General features: G+C 44.6%; 1 protein-coding gene and 1 long non-coding RNA gene across 6 annotated transcripts in view; one reads left to right on the top strand and one right to left on the bottom strand.

The window, feature by feature from the left end:
* Positions 1-17844, bottom strand: part of LOC306657165 — a 50063-nt gene extending 32219 nt beyond the window's left edge. The window contains exon 1 of the long non-coding RNA XR_013762715.1: positions 17230-17844. This is a non-coding gene — a long non-coding RNA (uncharacterized lncRNA). The remainder of the gene's footprint in view (positions 1-17229) is intronic.
* ATP6V0A1 (ATPase H+ transporting V0 subunit a1) overlaps positions 1-25445 on the top strand; it is a 58209-nt gene extending 32764 nt beyond the window's left edge. For 3 of the 5 annotated variants that reach the window (XM_079132789.1, XM_079132787.1, XM_079132788.1), the window contains exons 13-21: positions 123-280; positions 723-813; positions 5123-5241; positions 6222-6438; positions 6826-6933; positions 11847-11954; positions 17851-17968; positions 18255-18426; positions 24713-25445. In XM_079132789.1, the coding sequence (XP_078988915.1) occupies positions 123-280; positions 723-813; positions 5123-5241; positions 6222-6438; positions 6826-6933; positions 11847-11954; positions 17851-17968; positions 18255-18426; positions 24713-24806 (1185 nt within the window). In that variant the 3' untranslated portion in view covers positions 24807-25445. Of the gene's footprint in view, positions 1-122; positions 281-722; positions 814-5122; positions 5242-6221; positions 6439-6825; positions 6934-7869; positions 7945-11846; positions 11955-17850; positions 17969-18254; positions 18427-19317; positions 19509-24712 lie in introns of those variants that run through there. The other 2 variants (XM_079132791.1, XM_079132790.1) reach the window with 2 other exon arrangements.
* Positions 25446-25737: the final 292 nt, after the last annotated feature.

Genomic DNA, 25737 nt, shown 5'->3' with positions numbered 1-25737 from the left:
CAAGCCCTCTGAACCAGGATGGCATAAAGTAGCACAGGAAGCAGTGTATTCTTGTCACAACTCATGTCACCTCATGGACTGCAACGAGTGCATTCTCATTACTTCTTTCTCCTGATTCCCAGATGTTTAGCACTGTGTTCAGTGGTCGATACATTATTCTATTGATGGGAGTCTTCTCCATTTACACTGGCCTCATCTACAATGACTGCTTTTCCAAGTCTCTTAATATCTTTGGTTCATCCTGGAGTGTGCGACCAATGTTCACCAAATATAATTGGACGTAAGTTACAGAAGAAACTAAAAGTCAAAACATAATCCTTTCATGTTCAGCTCTGATTTGTAAGACAAGCAATAAACTAATACCCTGGTAGGAAGTGGTTGATGATGTTCCTGTTTCAGAAGAATGCAGTATTTTGTCTTGTTTATACTTTAGCCTGTGAAGTGCTTTGTGATTTGTTCTCCAAGTATCAAGTAATCAAGATGATTAATTAAGTGCATTTTTTTTTATTTTTTTGAAAATTAAAAAGCAGATTCCCCAAATTCCCTACTTAATTGTATATGTTTTTAATTTTTTTGTGTGTGTTATTCTTGGCTACTTGTCCCTCCTCATTTATTGAAGAGACAAGATCACTTTAGTAGTTTCTTTTGGGGTCAGTTTATGGACCCCAGTAGTTTCCCTCTCTTGATTAAAAATTAATATGGTTTCCCTCCTAACATGATAGGGAAGAGACGCTTCGGGGGAACCCTGTTCTCCAGCTGAACCCAACTGTCCCTGGAGTTTTTGGTGGACCATACCCTTTTGGCATTGATCCGGTAAGAGTATTCTTTCAAATATGCTATTTCCACATGTAACCCTGAAATGAGAGAATTAAAATTAAGATAGTTACTTTTTTTTTTTTTTTTTTTTTTTTTTTTTTGCGGTGCTGGGGATTGAACCCAGGGCCTTATGCTTGCAAGGCAAGCACTGTACCAACTGAGCTATCTCCCCAGCCCTAGTTACTTACTTTTGAGTTGACACAGTTTTAGGAAACCTTGATGTATTTGTTCAGAGTACTTCAAAGCCAGAAGAGACTCACACTGCTTCTTTCTTTTTTCTTTTCTTTTTTGTGGTAATGGCAATTTAACCCAGGGGCACTTAACCACTGAGCTATATGCCCATTTCTTTTTATTTTTTATTTGAGACAGGTGCTTGCTAAGTTGCTGAGCCTGGCCTCAAAACTTGTAATCCTCCTGTCTCAACCTCCCAAGTCACTGAAATTATAAGTGTGTCATCACATCTAGCACTGCTTATTTCTAAGTTGGCTAATAATGACTCTGGGAAGTTTGGTTTTTCAAGTCCCCTTCCCAGTATTTTTAGCAGAAGCTTTAACAAAGCCAAAATACTTCTTTCCTGTGAATTTCAGACTTCTTTTCTTATCTTTGCAAACTTAAAAAATTTTTTTTTCTTAGAATTTTTTTTTTTTTCAAATACTCTGGCAAAGTATATCAATCAAATTTTTGTTATTGTTTACTTTTAAAAAAGTGGGGGCAAAAATTTAAGAATAGGGGGCTGGAGTTGTGGCTCAGTGATGGAGCACTTGTTCGGCATGTGGGAGGCCCTGGGTTCAATATTCAACACCACATAATAATAATAAATAAATAAATAAATAAAATAAAAATTTAAAAAATCCATTGACAACTAAAAAAATATTTAAAAAAAAGAATTTAAGAATAAACAATAAACAATAGTAAGGATTACAAAATTCCAGAGGAAAAACTGATTATCATAAGCTGAAAAGAGTATGGTTTCTTACAGAAAGCGAGAATTAATTTGACCTTTTAAAAGATGTTCACATTGTTACAGGTAAGAAGTGTGTACAAAAGCATGGAGATAGAGACATATAAAGTTAATTACAGTTAATTGTACTATGCTATTAGGGGCTGGGGACGTAGAGCACTTACCTAGTGTGCAGAAGACCATGGGTTTGATCCCCAGCACTATAAAATAAGTATATATAAATAAATAAATGCTATGTGAATAGTTGTTATACTATATCATTGAAGGAATAATGACAATAAAAAGTCTGAACATGATGCAGGTATAGTTTTGTTTTTAAAATCTTTTTTTTATCTATGGGGTTGAATCCACTGATGTAGAACCTGTGGATACAGAGGGCTATGTTTTGTTTTGTTTGTTTTTTAGTTGTAGATGGACACAATATCTTTATTTTATTTATTTATTTTCATGTGTTACTGAGGATAGAACCTAGTGCCTCATACATGCTAGGCAAGCGCTCTACCACTGAGCTACAACCCCAGCCCCCAGAGGGCAATGTTTTGGTCCCTAGCACCAAAAATAAATATGTAAATAAATAACAGAAGCTAATATTACTGAAATGCTTAACATGAACCAGGCACTTTGCTTGACCTTGACAGATCTGACTTTATCCCCAAAGAATTCTGTCAGGTTGGTACTCCTATCCCTCTCGTATACCTCGGAACACTAAGGCTTGTACAGGCTTGATAACATTTTGCATATTCATTCAATAAATGTTTACTTGAGTCTCTCTTGTCCATAAGGCATAGTCCCTGCTAGTTGAAACATAATTTTAAGATGTAGCTGCTACCTTCAAGGAGCTAGGAGTCTAAGAACAATAGTATTACCTCATACATAGTGTTCTGAGGTTACTAATTTTTTTTTGCATAGATTTCATTTGATGCAGACCAAATAGATGTTGAGTGTGAAGTACACATGGAACACCTAGGTATGAATGTTATCAGGCAGTTTCAGAACTGAACTTTGGGCAAACTGGGGTTGGAAAGAGAATCAAGTCACAAGTTTTCAGGTTAGAGGTCACCATGGATGAACAGATAGAAAAGATGCTGAGCTAGGAGGTATAAGCTCTTAGGCTACAGAGTTTGCACTTTAGTCTAAAGATGACAGTGGGGGTTCTGGGAAGGTTTTGACACAGGAGGATGACTGGAGGAGAGCCATGGTTTAGGCAGTGTGAACAGATGGCCAAGTGGATGCAGATAAAACTGTCAGGACAGTATTGACAGGCATCCAGACCTTAGGTGATAGGAGCTGCTGCAGTTGATAGTGAAAGATAAAAGAGATTGGGCATGGTGGCACACACCTCTACCACCTATAATCCTTGCTAGGTTCTTGGGAGGCTGAAGCAGGAGAATGGCAAGTTCAAGGCCAACTTAGGCAACTTGGAAAGAACCTGTTTCAAAATTTAAAAATAAATAAAAAAGGGGGAGTAGCTCAGTGGTAGAGCATCTCTGGATTCAATCCCCATTTCTGTTAAAAAAAATAAAATAAAATAAAAGATAGGTGGGAGCTGGGGATATAGCTCAGTGGTAGAGTGCTTGCCTAAAATGTGCCAGGCCTGGGTTCTGTCCCTAGCACTGCTTGTGCATGCACACACAGATAGATGGAACGACATCAGCAAAGGAATACGATCAGCAAAACACAGGTGTGGGAAAATCTGCAAAATAAATAACCTACCTTCTTCAACAAATATTTTGTAGGGAATAAAAATGGAGAAATAGAAGGAGAACCTATAGATTACAGACTTAAAAACTATATCAACTATTCCAGTGTATAGACCTTAATTGGACTTTGCTTCAAATACATGAACTCTGAAAAATACTCTGGACAAAATCAGAGAAATTTTAAATTTTGAATATATATTTTATGATATTAAAAAATCATTATTGGGGGGGCTGGGGAGATAGCTCAGTCGGTAGAGTGCTTGCCTTGTAAGCATAAGGCCCTGGGTTCGATCCCCAGCACCCAAAAAAAAAAAAAAAAAAAAATCATTATTGGAGTTGGGTGGTAACTCAGTGGTAGAACATATACTTAGCACATTTAGGGCCCTGAGTTCTTTTCCCAGCATACACACACACACACACACACACACACACACGAAGATAATGCTTTTTGGTGTGGTGACTATATTATAGATGATTAAAAAAAAGGAGTTCTTGGGCTGGGGCTATAGCTCAGTGACAGAGCACTTGCTTAGCATGTGTGAGGCACTGGGTTAGATCCTTAGCACCACCTAAACAAATAAAATAAAGGCATGCTGTCTGTTCATAGTACTACAAAAAATAAAAATAAATAAAAAAGGAGTCTTTATTTGGGTGTGGTGGTGCATGCCTATGATCCCAACAAGTAGGGTGGCTGAGGCAGGAGGGTATAGATTTGAGGCTAGCTTTGGCAACTGAGCAAGACCTTGTCTCACTCAAGTGCCTTGTCTTGCTCTGGATCTGGGTGTAGCAGTGGGTGCTTGTAATCCCAGTAGTTTGGGAGGCAGAGGCAGGAGGATTGCAAGTTCAAAGTCAGTCTTGGCAATTTAGTGAGGCCCTAGCAACTTAGACCCTTCCTTAAAATAAAAAAAATAAAAAGGACTGGGGATATTCAGTGGTCAAGTACCTCTGGGGTTCAGTCCCTAGTACCAAAAACAAAAAAAGACTGGGGATATGACTCAATAGTAAAGCAACCCTGGGTTCGATTCCCAGTACCAAAAAAATAAAAAGGCGTCCTTATCAGGGCTGGGGATGTAGCTAATTAGTAGAGCATAGCATGGGTGAGGCCGTAGGTTCAATCCCCAGCACCACACAAAAAGTCTTTACCATTTAGAGATCCATAGTGAAATACGTACAGGTAAAATGACCTGGTATCTAGACTTTGCTTCAAAGTAATATAAAAGTGGAAAGTGGGCATGGTAAAATAAGATTGGTGTGAATCCTTGAATTGATAGTAATTGTTGAAGTTGACTGATATGGCAGTTTGTTATAATATTCTATTTAAATATAGGTTTAGAATTTTTCATTTAAAAAACAAACTAACAAGCTCACTCTTAGCTGAATGTGGTAGTGCATGCTTATAATCCCAGCTACTTAGAAAGCTGTGGGAGGCTCGCAGATTCAAAGACAGAGTGGGCAACTTAGCAAGACTCTGTCTTAAAGTAAAAATATAAAGGGCTGGGGATGTTATCTGATCCTTGCCTAACATGACAGAAGCCCTGGGTTCAATAAACAAAACAAACACAAAACTGTTTTAATCCAATGAATAATACTTTCCCATTTGGGAATTCTCTGTGTAATACCTTTTTGTTTTTTGGGGTTGTGACAGATTTGGAACATTGCTACCAATAAGCTGACCTTCCTCAACTCCTTTAAGATGAAGATGTCTGTAATTCTTGGTATCATCCATATGATGTTTGGAGTCAGTTTGAGCCTTTTCAACCACATGTGAGTTGCTCCGTTCCTATCTTCATAAGAATGTGTGTAGTTGCTGGGTGTGGTGGCACACGCCAAATAATCCCAGAGATTTGGGAGGCTAAGTCAGTAAGATCACAAGTTTAAAACCAGCTGCAGCAGTTTAGCAAGGCCCTAAGCAACTTAGAGAGACCCCGTCTCAAAAAAAAAATAAAGAGGGCTGGGGATGTGGTGTAGTGGTAAGCACCTCTGGATTCAGTTCTTTTTTTTTTTTTGCGGTACTGGGGACCGAACCCAGGGCCTTGTGCTTGCAAGGCAAGCACTCTACCAACTGAGCCATATCCCCAGCCCTGGATTCAGTTCTTGTACCAAAAAAAAGAATGCATTGTTCAGATAATGCTTTTGCCTAAAGACCTCATAACTTATTTGGGGAGGAATTCATAACTCAGAACCTGACTGTATTATAGAAGTAATTTTTCAAAACTCTTACGGTCTTAAATGAGGCTGAATTTTAGTCCCTTAATTTGCAGCAGCATTAAAGATCTTTGAAAGCAACCCAGGCAGTTTTCATCAAATTGAGTGAATTAGTTTTCTTCCTTAATGTGAAACTCACATAAAGTTACAAACTGTAGTCCCAAAGTATGCGAAATATGTTACTCTCTTTCATGGAGAGAATGGTGGGCGTGGTTCTGGAGCTATTCAAGATTCAGAAATTTGAAAGTGATAGTTAATTCTGCATTGTCTCTGTTGCTCCAAGTGCTTCTGGCTGCTGCTTCTTAAAGTGATACAGACAGAAATGAGGAAGCCAGCCTGGGCAACTTAGCAAGACCCTCTTTCAAAAAGGGCCAGGGATGTAACTCATTGCTTGCCTAACACGAGGGAAGCCCTGGGTTCAATGCTCGATACCACAAAAGTGCCCCTGGGTGAAAAATGTAGTGAACGTTATATTCAGTGAAGGAGAGGCCCTGAGTCTGTTCAGCTGTAAATTCATTTTTTCCTCTCTCCCTTTTTAGCTACTTCAAGAAACCCCTAAATATCTACTTTGGATTTATTCCTGAAGTAATCTTCATGTCCTCTTTGTTTGGCTACTTGGTTATCCTTATTTTTTACAAGTGGACAGCCTATGATGCTCATTCATCTGAGAATGCACCCAGCCTTCTGATCCATTTCATCAACATGTTCCTCTTTTCCTACCCGGATTCTGGTATTTCAATGCTGTATTCTGGACAGGTGTGTCAGCCCAGAGGGTGGCAATCATTGGTGGTTACCCTAGTCAGGAAGCCACATGTTTCTCTGACCCTAAAAAAACCGTAAAACACACCTTTCTGTAATATTTGGTTTTCAGCCCATACACCCAGATATAAATTAAAACCATTTGTCTTAGCTTGGGAGGGTTCATTGTCATTTCTGTATCCAGAAAAGATAAAATTTAGAACTATCATCTTATGGGACAATTCTTTGGTTTGTGACAGCATCTGCTAAGTATTTTGAGAAACTAGTGTTATTAATAGACCAGTGAGAAATAACTGTTTGGAGGAAATTTGTGCTGGATTTAGAAACTGCATATCTGATTAATGTACTTTATTTAATGTGATGTTCCCTGTCCTTATTTTGCAGAAAGGAATTCAGTGTTTCCTGGTAGTGGTTGCTCTACTGTGTGTACCTTGGATGCTACTATTTAAGCCACTGGTTCTTCGCCATCAGTATTTGAGGAGGAAGCATTTGGTAAGTGTGTATCTATTGTTAAAAGTTATTAGATTTTTTTTTTTTTCCTTTAAGATCAAGGCAACAAGACTGGGGATGTAGCTCAGTTGTAGAGCACTTGCCTAGCATGTGTGAGGCCATGGGTCCAATCCCCAACACTGCAAAAAATAATAGCAAGATGATTTCTCAGAGATATAATTAGCTGTGCACAAATTTGTATACTCTTAAAACACATTCATTTTATATCCCAGCATGAGTAGTAGGTCTGCCAAAGTCAGAGAATTATGTACTTGCTGCTCAGACATATGGATTTAGCTTTAGTAGCTGGGTTAGAACAAATCACAAGTTTTTACCTTTACTGGTCATGCTTTATTCATGCTGTGCTCAGCAGAATCCAGGCCTTAGCCTGTCCAGATGCAGCATCAGCCAAAACAAGGTTGCAAGAGCTGCAGACAGGTGAACCCACTCATGTGATTTGCCTGGGCAACCACAGGAATGACACTGAGACTTTTTTTTTTTTTTTTTTAAATGATACTTTCACCAACCATATCATCTGGGAGAAAGGTTTGGTTTAAAGCACGTTGATTTTTTTTTTTTTAAAGCAGCATGCATACAAATATATGTTTGCTTAATGAATATGTGCATATGAGTTCTACACACATATACACACACACGCACAAAGTTAGATTTACTAAACATCAGTATTGTGCATAATTTCTGGCTATCCAATAATGCTTGCACATTGCTCTGCCTGGGAAAACCCAAAAGATCTTATTGCATGACTCTCATGTAGCTGTGAGATTTTTCCTCCTATTGGAGAGCAGCTGAGTTACAAGACCCTCCTTCTCCCTTTTCTGACCATCTTCATCCTTCCATGTACCCTCCATTCGTCTCCCCTTTCCCTTTCTCCCTCTTTTGTTTTCTTCTCCCTTCTTCTTTTCTTCCATTCACTATCAGGAAGGGCAACCTGTGGAGGCCCCAGTCAGCCCAACCCCGAGCCAACAGGGACTAGAGGCAGCAGCGGCTGCAACAGTGAGTGAATTAAATCCAGCAAACCAAACATTTTGTTAAAGAGGTGGCAAACAGTGCAGCAGAATTCTTTTTAACACTTGTTGAGAGCATGGGACATGTGCACTCTTGGAAAGTATATCCTTGTTACTCATTGAGATGATGACAGAAGAGCTTTCCACCTCTTAAGAATAGATTCTGGTATCATCTTTACTTGGTCTACTAAGTTTCTATTCAAATATGTAAGTACAGTTCTATCCATGGGAGTGAAGTGGCTGTTGTACCCTTTCTGAGTCCCATCATCTTAAACCAAGATGGCAGCTCTTGGACTCATCCACTTTTGTATCTGTATTTTGTGACCATATATTGGATGATTTTTCAACATGGAGGCAAAAACATCTCTGATTCTTAAATTAATTTCCTTGTAGTTTAGAGTTCTGCTTCAGAAGGGTGCTTGGACTTTGGTCCTTTTTAGCAAAATGACAATGCTCTTTCGAGTGAGAATGTATACATGTTTCTTTTTTGTGAAAGACTCAGAAACCCTTATGTCCTCAGCTGTTTCAGTGAGACCTCCATTTTCCCATGTGTCTTGTGCCTACTGTATATCAAGTGTAATAACCAAAGTCATCTTCTGTCTTGATTTTCCCCTCTTCTGATATTAAGTTGTGATTCAGTAATAGCACTTTGAATTTTAGCATTTGAGTATTTGTCCTTAAAAAACATCTCTTAACCCTAATCTTAAAATGCACTAATATCAAATTAGCTCAGTATATTCTAGGTTATGAATCTATAAGATTTAAAAAAGAATCTAGTGGTGATTACTCATATACTTCCATGTTCTAGTAGCATATACTCCTTTAAAGAAAATGAAGTGCTTAGATGAATAACCATTTCCTCCCATAGGTGTTCCTGATCCTTTTGAAAAACTGCTTAGCCAACCTTCTAGAACTAGTCTAAAGGGGCTGGTATTTTGGGTCAAAAGAAATTTTAGTCAAGTAGAGGCTTATTTCTTGTTCCCTGTAAGAAATAAAACCCTTTAAAGTTAATTCTGTGCACTTTCCTTTCTACTAGTCTTGGCATCATAAAATACTTCTGAGAAGGTCTTGATGCTTTTAAATCTGGCAGTGACTTCCATGATGAACTCCCAAGTTAAAAACCCCAGCCTGGAGCCCTTCACATCCATAATGCCTTCTTACTGATTCTTTAACCAAACATCTGCTTCTGGGGAGCAGCCCAATGGCTTCAGGATGACCACTCTATAAGAAGGCCCTAGATTCTTAATGCCAGAGGGCTGAGGATTTGAACATGGATCTGTTTTCTGTCCTCTTGGTTGTCTGTGAATGGTGTATCACAGGTTTAATTTTCTTTTTTGTACTGATATGTGTCTCATCCCCCTCCCTGTAACTCTTACTCTCTGCCTTCTGAAGAGATACTTGGTACTGTCTGGTTGGGAGATTTAACCTGTCTGCCCTCACTTTATCTGCTGGTTGGGAAAGCAGAAAAGCCTTCTGCTTTGTGAACTTTGAATCTTGAAACCTTCTTGAAGCCTGTAACCCAGCCTAGGACACAGTAGAGTTCCCTTTTTTTGGGAGAGGGTACTGAGGATTTAAAGCAGTGGTGCTCTACCACCGAGCTACTTACCCAGCCTTTTATTATTATTATTTTTAATTTTAAGACAGGGTCACACTAAGTTGTGAAGGCTGGCCTCAAGTTTGTAATTCTCCTACCTCAGTCTCCCAATCACTGAGATTACAGACCTGTACACCATTCCCAGCTTCTGTGCCCCCTTTTTCTTTTTTTTTTTTTTTTTCTTTTAAAACATTTTTAGTCCTTGTTTTGAGAGTGTCAGGTATCATTTGTGCCTGACTTGGAGATACCCAGGTTTCAGTGGTTCCCAAATATGACTACACATCAGAATCACCGGTAAACTTTGGATTTGTTTCTTAGGGTATTAAAACAAAATAGATAAGTGGAAGAAGAAATAAAAGTGGTCCATAATTCTATGGCCCAGACAATCCCCTGTTGACATTTTGAAAAGTAAAACAATAGGTACATTTGGCTGAAGAATGTGCGTAGTAATAACTGAGAAGAAAACATCAGTTCCCACTGCAGTTCTCCTCCCGGGTGTTATTAACAGGGAGGGGCTTTGCCTCCAGCATGTATCTGTCATCTGTGGATACAATGTTGTGTGTTTGTGTGTGTGCGCATGCTTGTGTATGTGTGCGCATGTAGCAGGGGATTGGGGAACACATTAGGAGTTGTGTTTTAAACTGTGGTGCTCTCCTGCCCCTTATTTATTAGGTTGCTTTTTTTGTTTTTGTTTTTAACATTGAGTGTATCTTAGTGGTTGCTTCATAGTGATAACTACTCTCTTAGGTAGCCTACCATTCCATAGAATATTGTTGTATATGCCAAAATTGTGTAATCACTCTCTCATTGATGGATGTGTTGGTTTTTCCCAATTCTTTGCCATTACAAACCATATGGGGAATGTCTTTGTTTATCTTATTAAAGTTTTGCAAGCATGTCACACAGTGGGATTGCTCCATCCTGAAGGCTAGAGCAACATGTTTTACATTTTGATAGACTCTTCACGATGATTAGGTAATTTCTACTTGGGGAATGTTTTCCAAATACAGATTTACTGTACCTCATCCCAGAGCTACCAAATTTATGATTTCTGGAGATAGTATTTAAGAGTCTGTTAAAAATATAGCTTCCAAGGTGATTCTAATGCTGCTGGTTCTCTGACCAGCATGTGAGGACCACTGTTAGAAAAAGAGGGAGATTCTAACCAGAAGTGGAACCATATACCTGTAATCTCAGCGATTCAGGAGGTGAGGCAGGAGGATTATGAGTTCAAGGCCAGCCTCAGCAACTTAGCAAGAACCTGCTAAGTGGGATGTGGCTTAAGGGTAAAGCAACTCTGGGTTCAATCTCCAGTACCCCCACTCAGAAGAAGAAGGGAGAATCTGCAAACACTGGGGTCTCAGCTAGTCAGTGAACAGTGGTAAAAGGGGCACCCCAAAAGGCAGAGCTAAGGAGGGGGACCACAGGGCAGTTAGCCAAGCTTCTTGCACATTGTGCTGCTGCCCTGAAGGCCGTTTTGCAGGAGGATGGCCCTCCACCTCTTACCTGGACAGAGACTTATGAAGTGGTTCTAGGGCTGCTTCTCAAGTTGACTTTAAAATTCTGTCCAGAATTTTAGTCTTCTGCTGAAGACTGTATTTGTGAAGACAGAAGAAGCAAACACGCAGTCTATATCTGCCATGTAACAGTCATTTTAACATTCCAGAACCCTCTGAAGCACCTCTTTGATCTGTGTTATTTTTTGACTCAGTACTCTCTAGCCACAAATAAATGTACATAAATGAATGTACATTTATTTTTTATTTTTTTAAGCTTCCCTAGCCTAGGCAGTCCTTTGGTCCTGGGCAGAGACCCTGTACATTTTTGGGAGAGATTGCTGGAATTCCTGGACTCCTGTTGAAAGCTTATCAGACTAGTATGCACTCATCATGTCTCTTGGCTTCCCTCCCTCTTAGAAAGCCTAATCTTTGTTTCCAGCAAAATTTAAGCCCTTGCAGACTTTACCATAGAGGTGCACTTTTTAAGAAAGTGTGTTTGTATTCAGCTTTTCATTCAAGCAGCGTTCTCAGCATTAATCAGGGTGAGGTCGATAACCTCTCGATGAAGCTGGGTGAGATGGTAAATACAGGTTACCACCTGTAGGGTCTGGAGCAGTGGTGATTGGGGTGGGAACAGTTGTTCATTTTTACTTAGCTGTTCAATTAGTGGGTTTTGCCTTTGTTGTTAGGATATATGCTCTTCTGAGGTTTGTATGTACTAACCATCATCCTTCCCCACCTCACAGAATGTCACATTAAAGCCCAGGCAAATTCTACTCTTTCTGTTCATCTGTGTAGGGAACTCTCAACTTTGGTGGGATCAGGGTGGGCAACGGACCGACAGAGGAGGATGCTGAGATTATTCAGCATGACCAGCTCTCCACCCATTCAGAGGACGCAGAAGAGGTAAGATCCAGCGGTGTGGGCTTCCTCTCCTTCCACTTTGGGTCAGTCCTACTCTTGTTTTCCTAAGAAGCTCACTCAAGTCTTCTTGAAAAATAAAAATACTAACAATCAGCCTGCCCTCTGGACTGCTTTTTCTGTGGGCCTTTGCTCTAAACTGCAGTGTTGCCTGCCGAGCTCACAGCAGCTTTGCTCTGCTCTTCTTGAATTCCATGGGGCCTGCAGTACCCTGCACTCAATCTCAGCTGCTAACTGTTCTCCTCGGCTCAGGCAGCACCCAGCATCCCAGCTCTTGTTACCAGAAACACAGACCACTTAGGATGACTTCTTCATCCCTTGATCCTTTGAACAGTTGTTCTATTGTTAACCAATATAATCAGTCAGTGGTATTTTTTTAAGTCCTATGCCACTGATGTGTTCTTGTTGTAGATATTTTGTTTTTGTTTGGGTTTTTTCTTCTTCCTATTTTTACTTCTCTCTTTTTTTTATAGGTCATTGCCTGACCACTCATAGCATAAAGTCTCTGAACTGAACTATTAAATCTTAACTATTGGACTGGGGCTGTAGCTCAGTGACAGAGCACTTGCCTAGCATGTGTGAGGCACTGGGTTTGATTCTTAGCACCACATAAAAATAAACAAAGGCATTCTGCCCATCTACAACTATAGAAAATATTTTTTAAAAATCTTAATTATTCATTCTATTTATTAAAACAATGTTCTTTTTTGTTTTGGGGTCTTTTTGTTTTTGTTTACTTTTGTTTTTTTGAGACAGGGTTTTGCTATATTGCCCAGTCTGGTCCTGAACTTGGGCTCCTCTTGTCTTGGCAAAATGTTCATTTTTAAAGTGAGTAAGGGTAGAGGACCTAGATTGAACTTCTTAATCTGTCTGACCACTTTCAACCATGTATGTGATTTTTTTTTTTTTAATTGCAAACATTGGGGTGCCTTTTAAAATATTTATCTTACTGCTCTAAGTTCCTGCTGTTCTCACTTTGCGTGTATGGGCTAATTTATTAGTCCATTTAATATTAACAGTTTTCCCCAGGAAGCTGTCAGTAGTATATGCTTATAACTTGTGATCTTGTGTGTGGTGTGCATTCCCACTAAGTGTAAATTTGTGTTTTCAAGCCTACCGAGGATGAAGTGGTAAGACAAAAGCCTTCATGTTTATTTGGGGGCTTCTCTTTTCCCATCCTTGTGATCAGTCTGACCCTGCCACACCCTGGGGCCACACACATGACACTGTGCATCCTGCATCTCACTGGCCATTTCTAACCAGTTTGTGAGCCTGTGTTCTGAAAAAGCTCATCTCCATTAACTGCATCTCATGTTGATCACCTCTGTCTTTGTGTCATTGACTTTGCTGATCTAATACCTCTGAGAGCTGATCTAATACCTCTGAGAGGGACTTTGGAGGAGCTGCAAGTAATGTCTGCACTGGCATTCTTGAAGTGACTTCCCTTGGGGGCCAAGTCCCATGGGTCTTCACATTCCTCTCCTGTGATGTTGTTGCTCTCCCACTGGGGGTAGCTGTCCACCCTGCTCCTCTGAGTGCTGTTGAGCAAAGCTTACCCTTTCTCCCTGTCTGAGATGCAGCCAACCACTTCCTGCTGCCCTCATCAGCTTGATGCTTCCCCTTAGGACCTCCAGACCCTTGCTTGGGGTCAGCTCTACCTCCATGTGACCCAGTGGAGAGGTAGACAACTTTCAGGAGGTTTTGCCTCTCAGATGCATCCCAGGAAGGGTAATCCATCTGGTGAAAAGAGTTCATATATCAGACAAATGTTAAGTACAACAGAATAAAAAGAAGGTTGTCTAAATATGCGGGCCACATCTAGAGTGGAAGGCCTTCTAGCTTAGGAAGACTTCAGGTAGCAACACATGTTTTGAACTGGGTTTTTAAAAGGCCTTGCTGCACTGTTTGCATCTTTCCTGTAAACTCCTCCCCCCCCCCACCACCAAATTTTTTTTTAAAAGCTTAGACCTATAAACTATATACCCTTCCCTTTCCTGGCTCTCCTGGTCCTCTCTAAGGGGCAGTGGGATGGGAATGGAAAACCTGCTGTTCTGTGTAAAACAGGCAGTGCTTGCCCTCCTGACATTTGGAGAGGTTCCTTTGCTGGCATCAAGGACTTTCTTTGTTCCTGGACTACTCCTCCATGCAGTCACTGGCAGAGCTGCTTGGCATGTCTGGGGAGACAGTGTTCCATGTTGGCAAGGAACCCAACCTTCTCCCAGTATCACCACCTCCCGCAGTATTGCTTTCTAAATGTTGTTCTCATCGAGTACCCAATGCGTGGTCATAGTCAGAATGGGTCAGCCAACCATCTTTTATCAGTGTCCTTGTTTGTAGCCATGTTCTTTGGGTTGGACATCCAAAGAAGATAGACTCTAATTCAGCCTTCCCAGTCTTTGGCCACTCAACTCAGGGATTTAGCTTACTGTGCTTCCTCAGTAGTCATAACGTTATATCTTTATCAGGTACTGATATTCTTCAGTCAAATTTGGATAACAATATCAATTGCAGAATGATATCAAACAAAGAAGATTCCTTTAAAAAGTGCAACCTATTTCTAGAATTTCCTCACTTTGCTTGACTGCAAAAACTTGTATGTTCCGTGCAGGCCATTGTTCTCTCTCCCTGGGAGGCACTCAGTTTAGTTGCAAATCAGGACTGGGGACACTTGGTAGTCTCAAAAGTTGTAACTACTCAGCCGGGGCCAGCAGCCCCTCCCCACTGGCTTCTCATTCACCAGCTCACGCTCACATTCATCTGCCCCTCAGCGCACTCACTGCCCATCTTCTTTCACCCTCTGCATGTCAAGCACTATGTGTAGTGCTTTAGAAACCCAAGGGAGGAAAAAAACAGTTTTTGCCTTTCAGCATCCCAAAGTGAGGAGACAGTCTGGTGATGGAAGCTAAGATAGACGCTGCCCAGGATGCTATGGGAGCAGAGAAAGGGCATCTGAGAAACACTGGGCTGAGGTTGGGTGAAGAAACCAGGAAAGGATTCCTTCAGGGACTTAGTCCTGCGTGTAGCCTGGCCAAGCAGGAGTTGGGAAGTTGCAGGCCCCTCACATGTTGGAGACTGAGCAAGTGTTCAGCTTGACTGGAGCAGAGTCGGGAGTTGGAGGACTGGTGAGAGGAGACTAGAGGTTGGCAGAAACCTCTAGTAGTTGTTGCCTCATTGGAGCAACAAGGAGCCATCAGAGAGTGGCAGAGCTGAGGTAACACAGGCACATGTGCATGGCTGAAATAGCTCCAGTGTTAGAATTGTAGGGGGTGTTGGGTGGTGGAGGGGCCCAGTCTGAAGGCATGGACACCATCTAGCCTGATGTGATTCAGTAAAGAATTGGGCAGCCTGAAGTGAAGTAAGGCATTTACAGGAGGAGTGAGAAAAGAAGGGGCCAATATAGAAATTTAGAAAGTAGAAGCTGCTGAAACTGGGCGTGGTGGTGCACACCTATAATCCCAGCAATTTGGGAGGCTGAGGCAGGAGGATCACCAGTTCAAGTCCAGCCTTAGCAACTTAGTGAGATCCTGTCCCCCAAATAAAAGGGCTGGGGATGCAGTGTAATGGTGGAGCACCCCAGATACAAAAGCTAAGGTCCCAGCGCCTTAGTGAATGCAGAGGTTCACTAAGAGAGCGAGATTGACTGCCAGATTGGACATGGAACAGAAATAGTCTTGGTGGAGGCAGAGGAGAGCAGCTGAGGAATTTTATTCAGGTGCTATTGAGTCAAGGCCTGTGGTGTATGTAGCACAGCTAGTTGAGAATAGGCAACAGGGAGATGGAGATGTTCGTTTGGTGACCTAAGTTTCAGTCCCATAGGAAAGACCTAAGGGCTGAGGCTGGAACTAGAGATCCTCAGTGTTTAAGGAAGAACTGTGGTGGAGATGAATTAAGAATGTCCAAAGAGTTAGAATAATAAAGTCCAAGGGAAAATAAGTGTCTCAAAAAGGAGGATGTGACAGATACCACAGAAGCACAGTCAAGGACGTAGAGTTAGATTTAACCATGGGGAGGTAAGGTGGCCACCTTCCTAAGAAGAATCATTTTGTGGAGGGCAGAAGCCAGGATGTGGAATGAATGGGCCGGGGAAGCTGAGATGGAGACTGCAGACGGGAAGTACTCAGTGACTCTTGCTTACATTCAAGATGACTTCTGTTGGACCAGTGCTGAGTAACTGATTCCTTCCAAATGCTGGGCTAGATTTTTCACTTAATTCTCACCTCAGGGCTGGGGAGATAGCTCAGTCAGTAGAGTGCTTGCCTTGCAAGCACAAGACCCTGGGTTTGATCCCCAGCACCACAAAAAAAAAAAAAAAAAAAAAAAAAAAAATTCTCACCTCACCTCAGAAACTATGTCCAAGCAGGAGGATGGGAGCAAAGGAGAGGAGAAAGGGTAATTCCTGGAAGGGTAGCTTACGGCTCCCCTCCTTTCATTTTTCAATGGGAGAAACCTGAGTGGAATAAAAATGCTGCAAAGGGCTGCTTCTCAGGGAGCCCCTGAGCCTCTTGGAGCTGTGGACTTCCCTTCCCCTCAGCAGATAGCAGTGGTGGGGAAAAGCTCTTCACAGTGTTGCTAAGGTTACTGAGGTTTTCAGGGTAAGTAGGTTCAAAGAACCTGTTCACGAGAAAAATCCAGAAATAAGGCAGGGTGTAGATAGTCAGAGGTGAAGCAAAGTGAGGCATTCCCTGAGAGATGGCGTGCTGATCCCACTGCGCTCCGGCTTTGCCAGCCCAGTCCCTAATACAGTTTAGAAATGGGGGTGAAAACACACTCTGACTTGAGGGCCTGGGCAGTGGCTGAGCAGCAGTCCCAAGGCCCATGAGGATCCTGGTGAGGCTCTGGGAGGAGATCCAGGAAGGGGGTGCCCTGTGGTCTTTGATGGGCTGTTGATTTCTCCACCTGGGGCTTCTAGAACATACCTATTCAAAAGCCTGCATTTCCTTAAAGTGGACTCCTCAGAGCTTGTTCTAGTCCACCCCTTTCTTCTAGAAATAATTCTTGGTGTTGAAAGGAAAACTTGAAGAAAGGGAGCATGAGGAAAACAAAACAAAACAAAAAAATGCACGACAAGCTGTTTGACCTTAAGCAACTTTCCATGTGGGAATTGGTAAGACTGCCAGAATTTTCCTGGGTAATTTTTTCAGAAGTCACAGAAGAAAAAGGTTATTTTGATCCCAAAGGCTATAAAGAGAACAAGTGAAGATGCCACAGATGCTTAGTCTTCTGCAGGTCTGAGAGTGCTGTCTGGGGACACCCCGCCTACCTTGCTGCCTGATTCCCAGCAGGGCTGCTTCACTCCCTGGTGGCCATCAGCTGAAGGTGGGAGTCAGCTGGGAAGGGTCCATTGACAAGTCCTTATGGTCCCAGATCCAGACAGTCCTCTTCTCAACTGAGCGCCAGACACAGCATATACCCCACTTGAGTTCAAAGCCCAGCAGGGAGAGAAAACAAACATGTTGAGAGGAATCTCATTAACCAGTCAGTTAGGTGGGAGGCTGAGGCAGGAAGATCACAAGTTCAAGGTGAACCTGGACAACTTAGACCCTGTCTCAAAATAAAAAGGGCTGAAGATATAGCTTAGTAGTAAAGTACTCCTAGGTTCAGACCTCAGTACTCTGGGGGGAATTGATGCAGTGTAGTATATTGAAGGGGCGGGGCTTCCCAGTTGAGGGCTAAGCCAGACAGGATTTCTGGAGAAGGCGTCCCTGTGGTCAGCACCTGAGTACAACACTGGGTGTTCCCAGCCCCTCCAAAGGTGAGGTGTCAGACTTAGGAAATGTAGTCCCCTAAACTGGTCCAGGCTCAAGAGTGCTATGAGACCAACTCAGTACTCCTGCACTCCCTACTGACCTGATAGCATCTCTCTGATTACCTCCCATAACAGTTTGACTTTGGGGACACCATGGTCCACCAGGCCATCCACACCATCGAGTACTGCCTGGGCTGCATCTCCAACACCGCCTCCTACCTGCGGCTCTGGGCGCTCAGCCTTGCTCATGCACGTGAGTGTTTTCCCCAATCTAGAGCTGTGGGTTTCCCTTTCTCTGGGCACACCCTTAATTGAGTGAGGGTTTATCCAGCATGGAAAATGCAAAAAGGTTCTAGAATTATTCTGGCACCTAAATTCAAGGAGAATGAATACAGATAGGAGGATCACCAGTTATGCCAGTTTAGCTGTGCATGGTGATCCCACCAAGCTGTAGGAATCCACAGGGCAGGGAACCCTCCAGGGAGGGATGGCAGAGATAAATACAAGGCTAGATCAAACTCTGTCTCCCCATTTCCCAGAACTCTCCGAGGTGCTTTGGACCATGGTGATCCACATCGGCCTGAGCGTGAAGAGCTTAGCAGGAGGTCTGGCACTGTTTTTCATCTTTGCTGCTTTTGCCACGCTGACAGTTGCCATCCTGCTGATCATGGAGGGCCTCTCAGCCTTCCTTCATGCTCTGCGGTTACACTGGTAAGGGGCCGGGGGTAGGGGTTGGACACCTCCTTGTCTGCAGGGAGTGGGCAGCTCTCTTGTGCAAAATCGAGTCTGTCTTCTAGGAAGTAGGAGCTGTCCCTTTGTGGGCTCTCATGGTATTACCCCAGGGCCTGCACTGAGCTTTGGAAAAAGACCACAGAAAAGCCCAGGTTATCTTTTCATGGGTTCCAGGGAGAGCTCCTTGGTAAGTGTTGTCAGGTTCTCACCCGCTTCCTGTAGCATTCTTCAGTGTTCTTGATTTGACTTACATAGCTACTGGAAGCTGGCTGGTGGCACTTACCTATAATCCCAGTGACTTGGGAGGCTGAGGGAAAAGGATCACAAATTTGAGGCCAGCCTCCACAATTTATTGTTTTCTTTGTTGTGATACTGGGGATTGAATCCAAGACTTCTTCCTTGCTAGGCAAGGGTGCTACTACTGAGCTACACTCCAGCTTCAGCAATTTAGCAAGACCCTGTCTCAAAATAAAAAGGTTTGGGGATGTAGCTTAGTGGTAAAGTGCGCCTGGGTTAAAACCCTAGTACCACCACCTGCCCCCGACCCTGCCAAAAAAAAGTTGCCAGAGTTGGTATTTTCTGTATGAGACTTTTTTAGTTTGGTTTTGGTTTTTCTCTCTAGCATTAACTCTCCTGTCTTTAGAACAGTAAAAGCAGTGTTGGAATAGAGTCTTGGTTCATGCAAGAGCTAGAGCACACTGTATCCCAGCCTTGTCCCTTTATCACTGTGCCAGTGCTGTGTGGGCAGGACAGTGGCCCAATAGCTTCCCTGAAGCCAGGAGCTCCTGGCTGCATCATGTAGCTGGATACACTAAAGAGCTGCTTCAGAAAAACGACTTTGGATTTTCTTGTTTGTTTGTTCTCTTTAAGGTACTGTGTGACTCTTAATGGCTCTACCTGGAGAGAGTAAGCTCAGGTGTGGGAAGACTTGTTTGTGACTGATGACCTCAGTGAGGGTTGCCAGATTTAGCAAATAAAAATATAGAACATTGAGTTAAATTTGAATTTCAAATAAAGAATGAATAATTTTTAGTGTATTTCCCAATGTGCATGGAACATACTCATACTGAAAGTTTCTGGGAGCTCTGGATCCTGTCCCTAGAGGAACAGTCACCTCCCACCCCCACTGTTTTACAGGTGAGGGGACATAAACTCACTGAGCCTGAGCCTGCCTCAGTGATGTGTTGGTGGCCTTAAGGCCAGAAGAGGATTTTGAATGTCTGTCATGTTCTGCAGACCTGAGGACATCTAGCATCTGATGTTGAGGGACCTCTTCTCACTCCCCTTTGCCTTTCCTTTTCTCTTGACTGGGTTGCAGCCCAACCTCCTCACACTTGGTTGTGCTCAGTTATGGGGGAAGAAGGTTTTGGCTGGGACTACTCTTCCCTCAAAAGCTGCCCTGGGAGACTGCCGCTGTGTCAGTAGATTCTTTCTCTGGCCTGGCCCGGCCCTTCCCCTCCTGGCTGCCTCCTCCCCACCCAGTGCCTTGTTTACTTGGAGCCTGGGGGTTGGGAGTGCTGGTGTTTCAGACCGCAGGCTTGGCTCCCTCTTCTCAGCTTATCAGTGAACTCTCCCCGCCACACTTCCCCGGCCACTCTGGTGAGGGAACGTCTGAGTAACCAGCCTGGTGACTCACTTTTTCTTGCCTGCCCTCTTGGCCTCCTCCTTCCTTTCTTGTTCACATCTTTGTCTACTGAGCCCTGAACTGAGGGAACATTGACTACCCACCTTGATTCCAGGTCACATGAAGGCTGGCTACCTCTTCCCTGGGCAGGGTGAGGACATCAAGGCCCTGGACAGATGGACACACCATGTCACTTCTTGTGAGGTGCCGTGGCACACACCTGTAATCCCAGTGACTCTGGAAGCAAAGGCAGGGGGATTGTAAGTTTGAAGCTAGCCTGGGCAACTTAGTAAGACCCTGTCTCAGAATAAAAATTAAAAAGAACTTGGGTTTTAGCTCAGTAGAGAACTCCTGGGTTCAGTCACCAGTACCAAAAAAAGAAATACTTTTTCCTCAGGCTCACACATGCTCTTCAAGTGAAGGTGTCTTCCCATGTCCTTCTGAAGGAGCCCAGGAGGGGGGTGAGTGGCAGGAGAGCAGGTTTCTGAGTCAGGCTGACTTGGGTTTGGATCCTTGCCCCTATACTGGGCAGGTGCCCCTGAGCAGAGCACCACCTCTCGGAACCTGCCTTTCTCTCTTGGAGAGAGAGGACAATATCCTTGTGACAGGGTTACAGTGAGCAAACAGTAAATAATGCACACACCAAGCGTCTGTCACAGTGCTCTGGCACATACTTTAAACAAGTGGTTAGGTACAGATTGTGGCTACCCTGATGAACAGTGGGATGCTTTGGAGAGAGGGCATCTGACTAGGGTCCCTCATAAAGAAACTATTTTTGGCTTCTTTGGAGAGGGGAGGTCCCAAAAGGAGGCACATGATACCATCTGAATACCCTTCTGTAGTTTGCTAGGAATAGGCCTGCTGTACATGTCATAGTTTTATCTTTACTAGTTAATTGGTAGATGAGAAAAAAGTGAAAAACTCCTTTCTGAACTTCCAGAATCCCATCTTTGAAGGGGTGTCACCAGTGGCACTTTTGGGGCCTCTCCGAAAAAGTGAATGAAATTGGTACTTGTGCGCCCTCTCCTGGCTGAATGTGAGTGTGTGCCAAGGGTTCTTGGGTCTCAACAGTTGTCCAGGGCAGCAGGAGGAGCTCAGAGCTGTGGCCACTGACCAGAAGTAGGAACAGCTGGTCCTGTGGAACATGGCCGTAGGGATCCATCTCCCCGCTGGTTTTCCAGGCATCCAACACAAGCATCTTCATACGTCGCATTTCATCCGCGGAGTTGCCTGATTCAGGGGCCTCTCCATTGTACAAAGTTTTTAGTCTCTTCAGTGGGATCAAGAGGAAAAAATATTTGATGTGATAACATAAGCAGTAGTATAAGATCATGAATTGTCATAAGAAGGTGGGTCATATATTTCAAAACATAACCCTAGTTAGACATCTTTTCTTCCTCAGAGAAGGCATAAGGCAGGGATCTGATCATAGTGATAACTGATGTTTTTGCAGAAAGACTGTTGCCCTGTGGCCTCCCTTCCAAGGAACCTGATCCCTTCTTATCTAGCAGATTCTACATGTGTCTAAATGCGCACACTTGTGCAGTCGCACATTTGTTGATGGTTAATGGGGCAGAAATGGGAAGCAGTTTGTCATAAGGAATGCAGTGTTGCCACAGCCTAACATGGAGTGTTGAGACAAAGGCAGCCCCAGGAGAAGTAAGAACCAGGCTGGCGACATTGACTGACATTTGGACAATCAGATAGGACATCAGACTGAACTGCTCAGAGTGAAGAAAGAGAAAAGCAGTTCAGCCTAGATTGACTTTCCAAGACTGCCTTCCCTCAGTCACACCTCTCTAGAAAAGGAAGGGCCCCAGAACCCCTTTCTTCTTCACCTAGCCAGGAAAAAGGCTTTTTGTTCCATGGCAGGAGTGCTCTCTTTTGGTCTCCAGTTAGACCCTCTGGCCTTTGCCAGCTGTGGGAGCTGGAAGCCACGCCAGAGGAACCCGGCAGACTTTGCAAGGCTCTCTTCACAGCAGTTCGGATTCTAGAGGTGCGTTTTAGTGGCTCAGGCGTGGCAGGGCCAGGGACACGCCCTGAGTACAGCAGTGCAGTGGCCCATAAAGAAGAACTTTCAGAGCGGCCAGGAGGCTCTCCTTGTCCCAGCACAGAGGACTTCACGTCTGTACATTTGCAGGAAGCACATGTTTCCCTGGTTCAGGGGAAGAGGGTGGGGAGACTGACAGGGAAATTGCTTTCCAGATTTGTGCTGGGAGCTTGGGGTAAGGCCCACTGGGGAGAGCTGAAGTCAGATGAACCTAGGTAGGCTCAAGGTGTTGAGCTGAGAATGTAGCTCGGTGCTCGACTGCTTGGCTAGCATGTGTGGGGCCCTGCATTTGATCCCCAGCAGTAGGGAAAAAACAAAAAAAAGATGTCCCTGGTTGCGGCCACCTAAGTCTCCAGCCTCAAGTAGCTGGTGGGAGGGGCAGTATCAGGTGGTGTCAGAGGGACCCTCTGTCTGCCCACACAGCAGAATTTATTGCCCCAGCCCAGGCAAGTGTCCCCTATTAGACCCCAGTGGGTCCATGAGGTAAGCTGAAGTGAACCGAGAGAAGGGTGGTATCCCCACGGCCATCTACAAGCAAAGCACCTGCTCCATTTGCCTTGTTTGGAAATTAGAATTGTGTGATTAGCCAGCCAGGGGGTCAAAGTTCTGAATAATTCGCTAGAACTCAGGAGCATTATACTCCACCAAGACTGACAGTTGCCCCTAGGTCTTGAGCTGGGAACCTGTGTTATGACTTGTTCACTATTAAATTGTTTGAGAATACCCTTGCTAAGCCAGGTGTGGTGGCACATGCCTATAATCCTAATGACTCTGGAGGCTGAGGAAGGAGGATGGTAAGTTTGAGACCAGTCTGGGCAACTTAGCAAGATTGTTTCAAAATAATTTTTTTAAAAAGTGCAGGGGATATAGTTCAGGGGTGAGGCACCCCTGGGTTCATTCACCAGCACCACACACACACACCCCTTGTTATATGCAAACACACACAGCTTACCCCACATGAAGCATTTAGACCCAACAGAGTGAGAAGCAGGAAGCTACCCATTCCCCACCTTAAGCCCCCAAAGGCAGCCTCAGTAGCTGAAACTTGCAGGAGGAATTTTTAGGGCATTGAAAGTGGGGTGACCCAGGTCCTGTAGCAACCCTGTGACTAACTTCACTTGGAAGAACCATTCTGTTTCCTCCTGGATCCTGTTTCCCTGGAGGAATGGGCTGGCCCAAGTGGGAAGTGTCCAGGCCAGGGAGGCTGTGGGGCCTTGGCCCAGCTCCTGTGGAACGCAGGAGTGGAGTGACAAAGCTGTGCTCATGCCCACACAGAAAATCCCACTTCATTCTTCTCCCAGGGGTGGAGCTCGCAGCTGCCACTTGGTGTTCCCGGCCAGCACCCCAGGGCCAAAGGGACCTCTGGGGACCCCCCAGTGCCACTAATTCCTGCCGCCTTGGCTTGGAGGGCAAGCTGTGGCGGATGCCAGAGTTTAAGCAAGGGAACTAAAGGAATCTTAAAGCTTTAAAGTTTCTTGAAGCCTTTGCCCTGCACCCTCACGTCACCTGTCCTGTGGAGCCTCAGTCCCCACGCCTGCCTGTTCTTGCAGGGTTGTGGTGCCCCAAGGGTCACAAAGTACCAAGTGGAAACTATGCCTCAGGGCAGCTCTCCTTGGCTTTTTTATCCTCTGAATCATGCATTTTTCTGCCCATATTTGGTGGTGGTTTGGCTGCTGGGCAGCTCTCCAGGGCGAGTGCAGGAGGAAGCAGGCCAGGCAGCCCTGCTCCCGCTTCTTCCTGCCCCTCTGAGTTAAAAAGGGCCCCAAGGAGAGCAGCAGGAATGGTCGCCTGCCTGGGAAGGGAATTAAGGCCCTGTTTTTCCTTCTGGTCCCCAGAGGAGAATTTTTTCTCAGTTGTTTTTGTGGCTGGAGAATATTTTTGCCATTGCCTTCAGAAGATTTCCCCTCCTAACTTCCCTGCTTTCCTAAGAATTTCCTCCCCAAACTGAACGCCTTCAACACGCACTCTCAAGCCCCCCCCCCCCCTTCCTTCCTCCTCCAAAGAAAAGGAACAAATAAGAACAGTGGTGTTGGCCCAGGGCCCCTTAAGGGGGCTTCCCTTAGAGGTGGGCTATGCAAGCCCTTGCCAGAAAGGCCATTTGGGGGACTCTTCTTCGGGAACTTCATTGCTGTTAAAGACTCAAGCCAACTTGATGCTTTTTGCATGTGGCTCTCTACAAAGAGTTCTGCATAAACACCCTCTGGACAAAGCAAGAACTGGAACTGAGGACCTCCCTGTCCACTCATCCTATATTGAGTTCTTGCTGAGGGTAGGTCTGGGCTTTAAAAGTGGTTTCTGGACGTGGGAAGTGGATTGAGGACAGAGCTTTCACAAGCGCACCCAGGAAGGTGAAGCCTGGAGGAAGGTAGGCACAGCACGTCTTTCTGGGTCTACTGGGAAGTCCCAAAAAGCTTCAAAAGGTTTCTATGGGCCAGGCATTGTGGTGTACCCCTGTTGTCCTGGGGAGGCTGAGGCAAGAGGATTGCTTGAGTCTAGGAGCTGGAGGCCAGCCTGGGCGCTACAGCAAGACCTTGTCTCAAAAAGGAAAATAGTTTCTGTGGGGTGACAACTGTCCTTTTCCTTCTTTCCAGGGTCGAGTTCCAGAATAAATTCTACAGTGGAACCGGTTTCAAGTTCCTACCCTTCTCCTTTGAACACATTCGGGAAGGGAAGTTTGATGAGTAAGCCCCTGGTGGGGCCATGTTCCCAGGTCCCCTCCCTGTCTCCCTCCATTAGGTATGCTCCTTTTGCCTGTTGGTTGTGATTCCTGGTCACCAGGGCACTTGCGTCACCCCTGCCACCACCTTCCCCAGCTGTCATTAAGAGCTGGCACCCCCTGGGATTCTCACCACCCAGCGTTGTGTGTAGGGTACAGATTTTTTAGAGGAGTGGAGCTCTGGCTGTCTCTCATAACCCACTGGGCACCGCTTTTAACTCCCGGCCTCTAGCCAGCCGGAGACTGCTCTCTTCCGCCCCCTGGTGGTGAATTTATTTGTGCAGCCACACAGTGCTCTGAGCCCCAGGCTTCAGAATGGAAGAGCAGCCATGCCACTGGCATCTAGACTTTGAGTCCCCCCTCCTGCTACTGGAGTTACTGGCTAGGGATTGGAGCAGCGCACGACAGTTCTCTTCCAGAGGGAATGCTCTAACACGCCCTACTCAGATGAGCAGGAGCGTATCCAGGAAGATGTTTTCTTCTTTGCCACCCCCCTCCAATGCTTTTGAATCAGGAATTCAGCTGGACCTATCTGGCCATTGTGAGTGGTCTCTCTTTGTTTTCCTCAAGGGTCTCAGGATACCCACAGCACCTTCCTAACCCCCATGCCACATTCCCACCCCCCTGGTGGTACCCAGCACAACATAGCACACCTGGTGGGCTCACCAACAGGCTTCCCTCCCTTGAACTGGCTACTGCCCAGCAGCACCTCAGGGCAGAGGGTTCAGATTCAAGCTCTTTCCTAGTGAGACCCTGAGACCTTCCCCACCCCTTGATCATGATGTCTCGAGTGTAGGGCTGCGGTCATCAAGGCTGGTTCTGCCTGCAGGCCTGCTTGCTCTGCCCAGCGGCGCTCCCTCCCACTTCCACACTGAGCCCTGGTCTCAGGAGTGCAGGCCT

This window comes from Sciurus vulgaris (assembly GCF_902686455.1).
Source record: "Sciurus vulgaris genome assembly, chromosome: 3".
Classification (NCBI taxonomy): Eukaryota; Metazoa; Chordata; class Mammalia; order Rodentia; family Sciuridae; genus Sciurus; species Sciurus vulgaris.
This window is presented reverse-complemented; position numbering and strand designations above follow the sequence as displayed.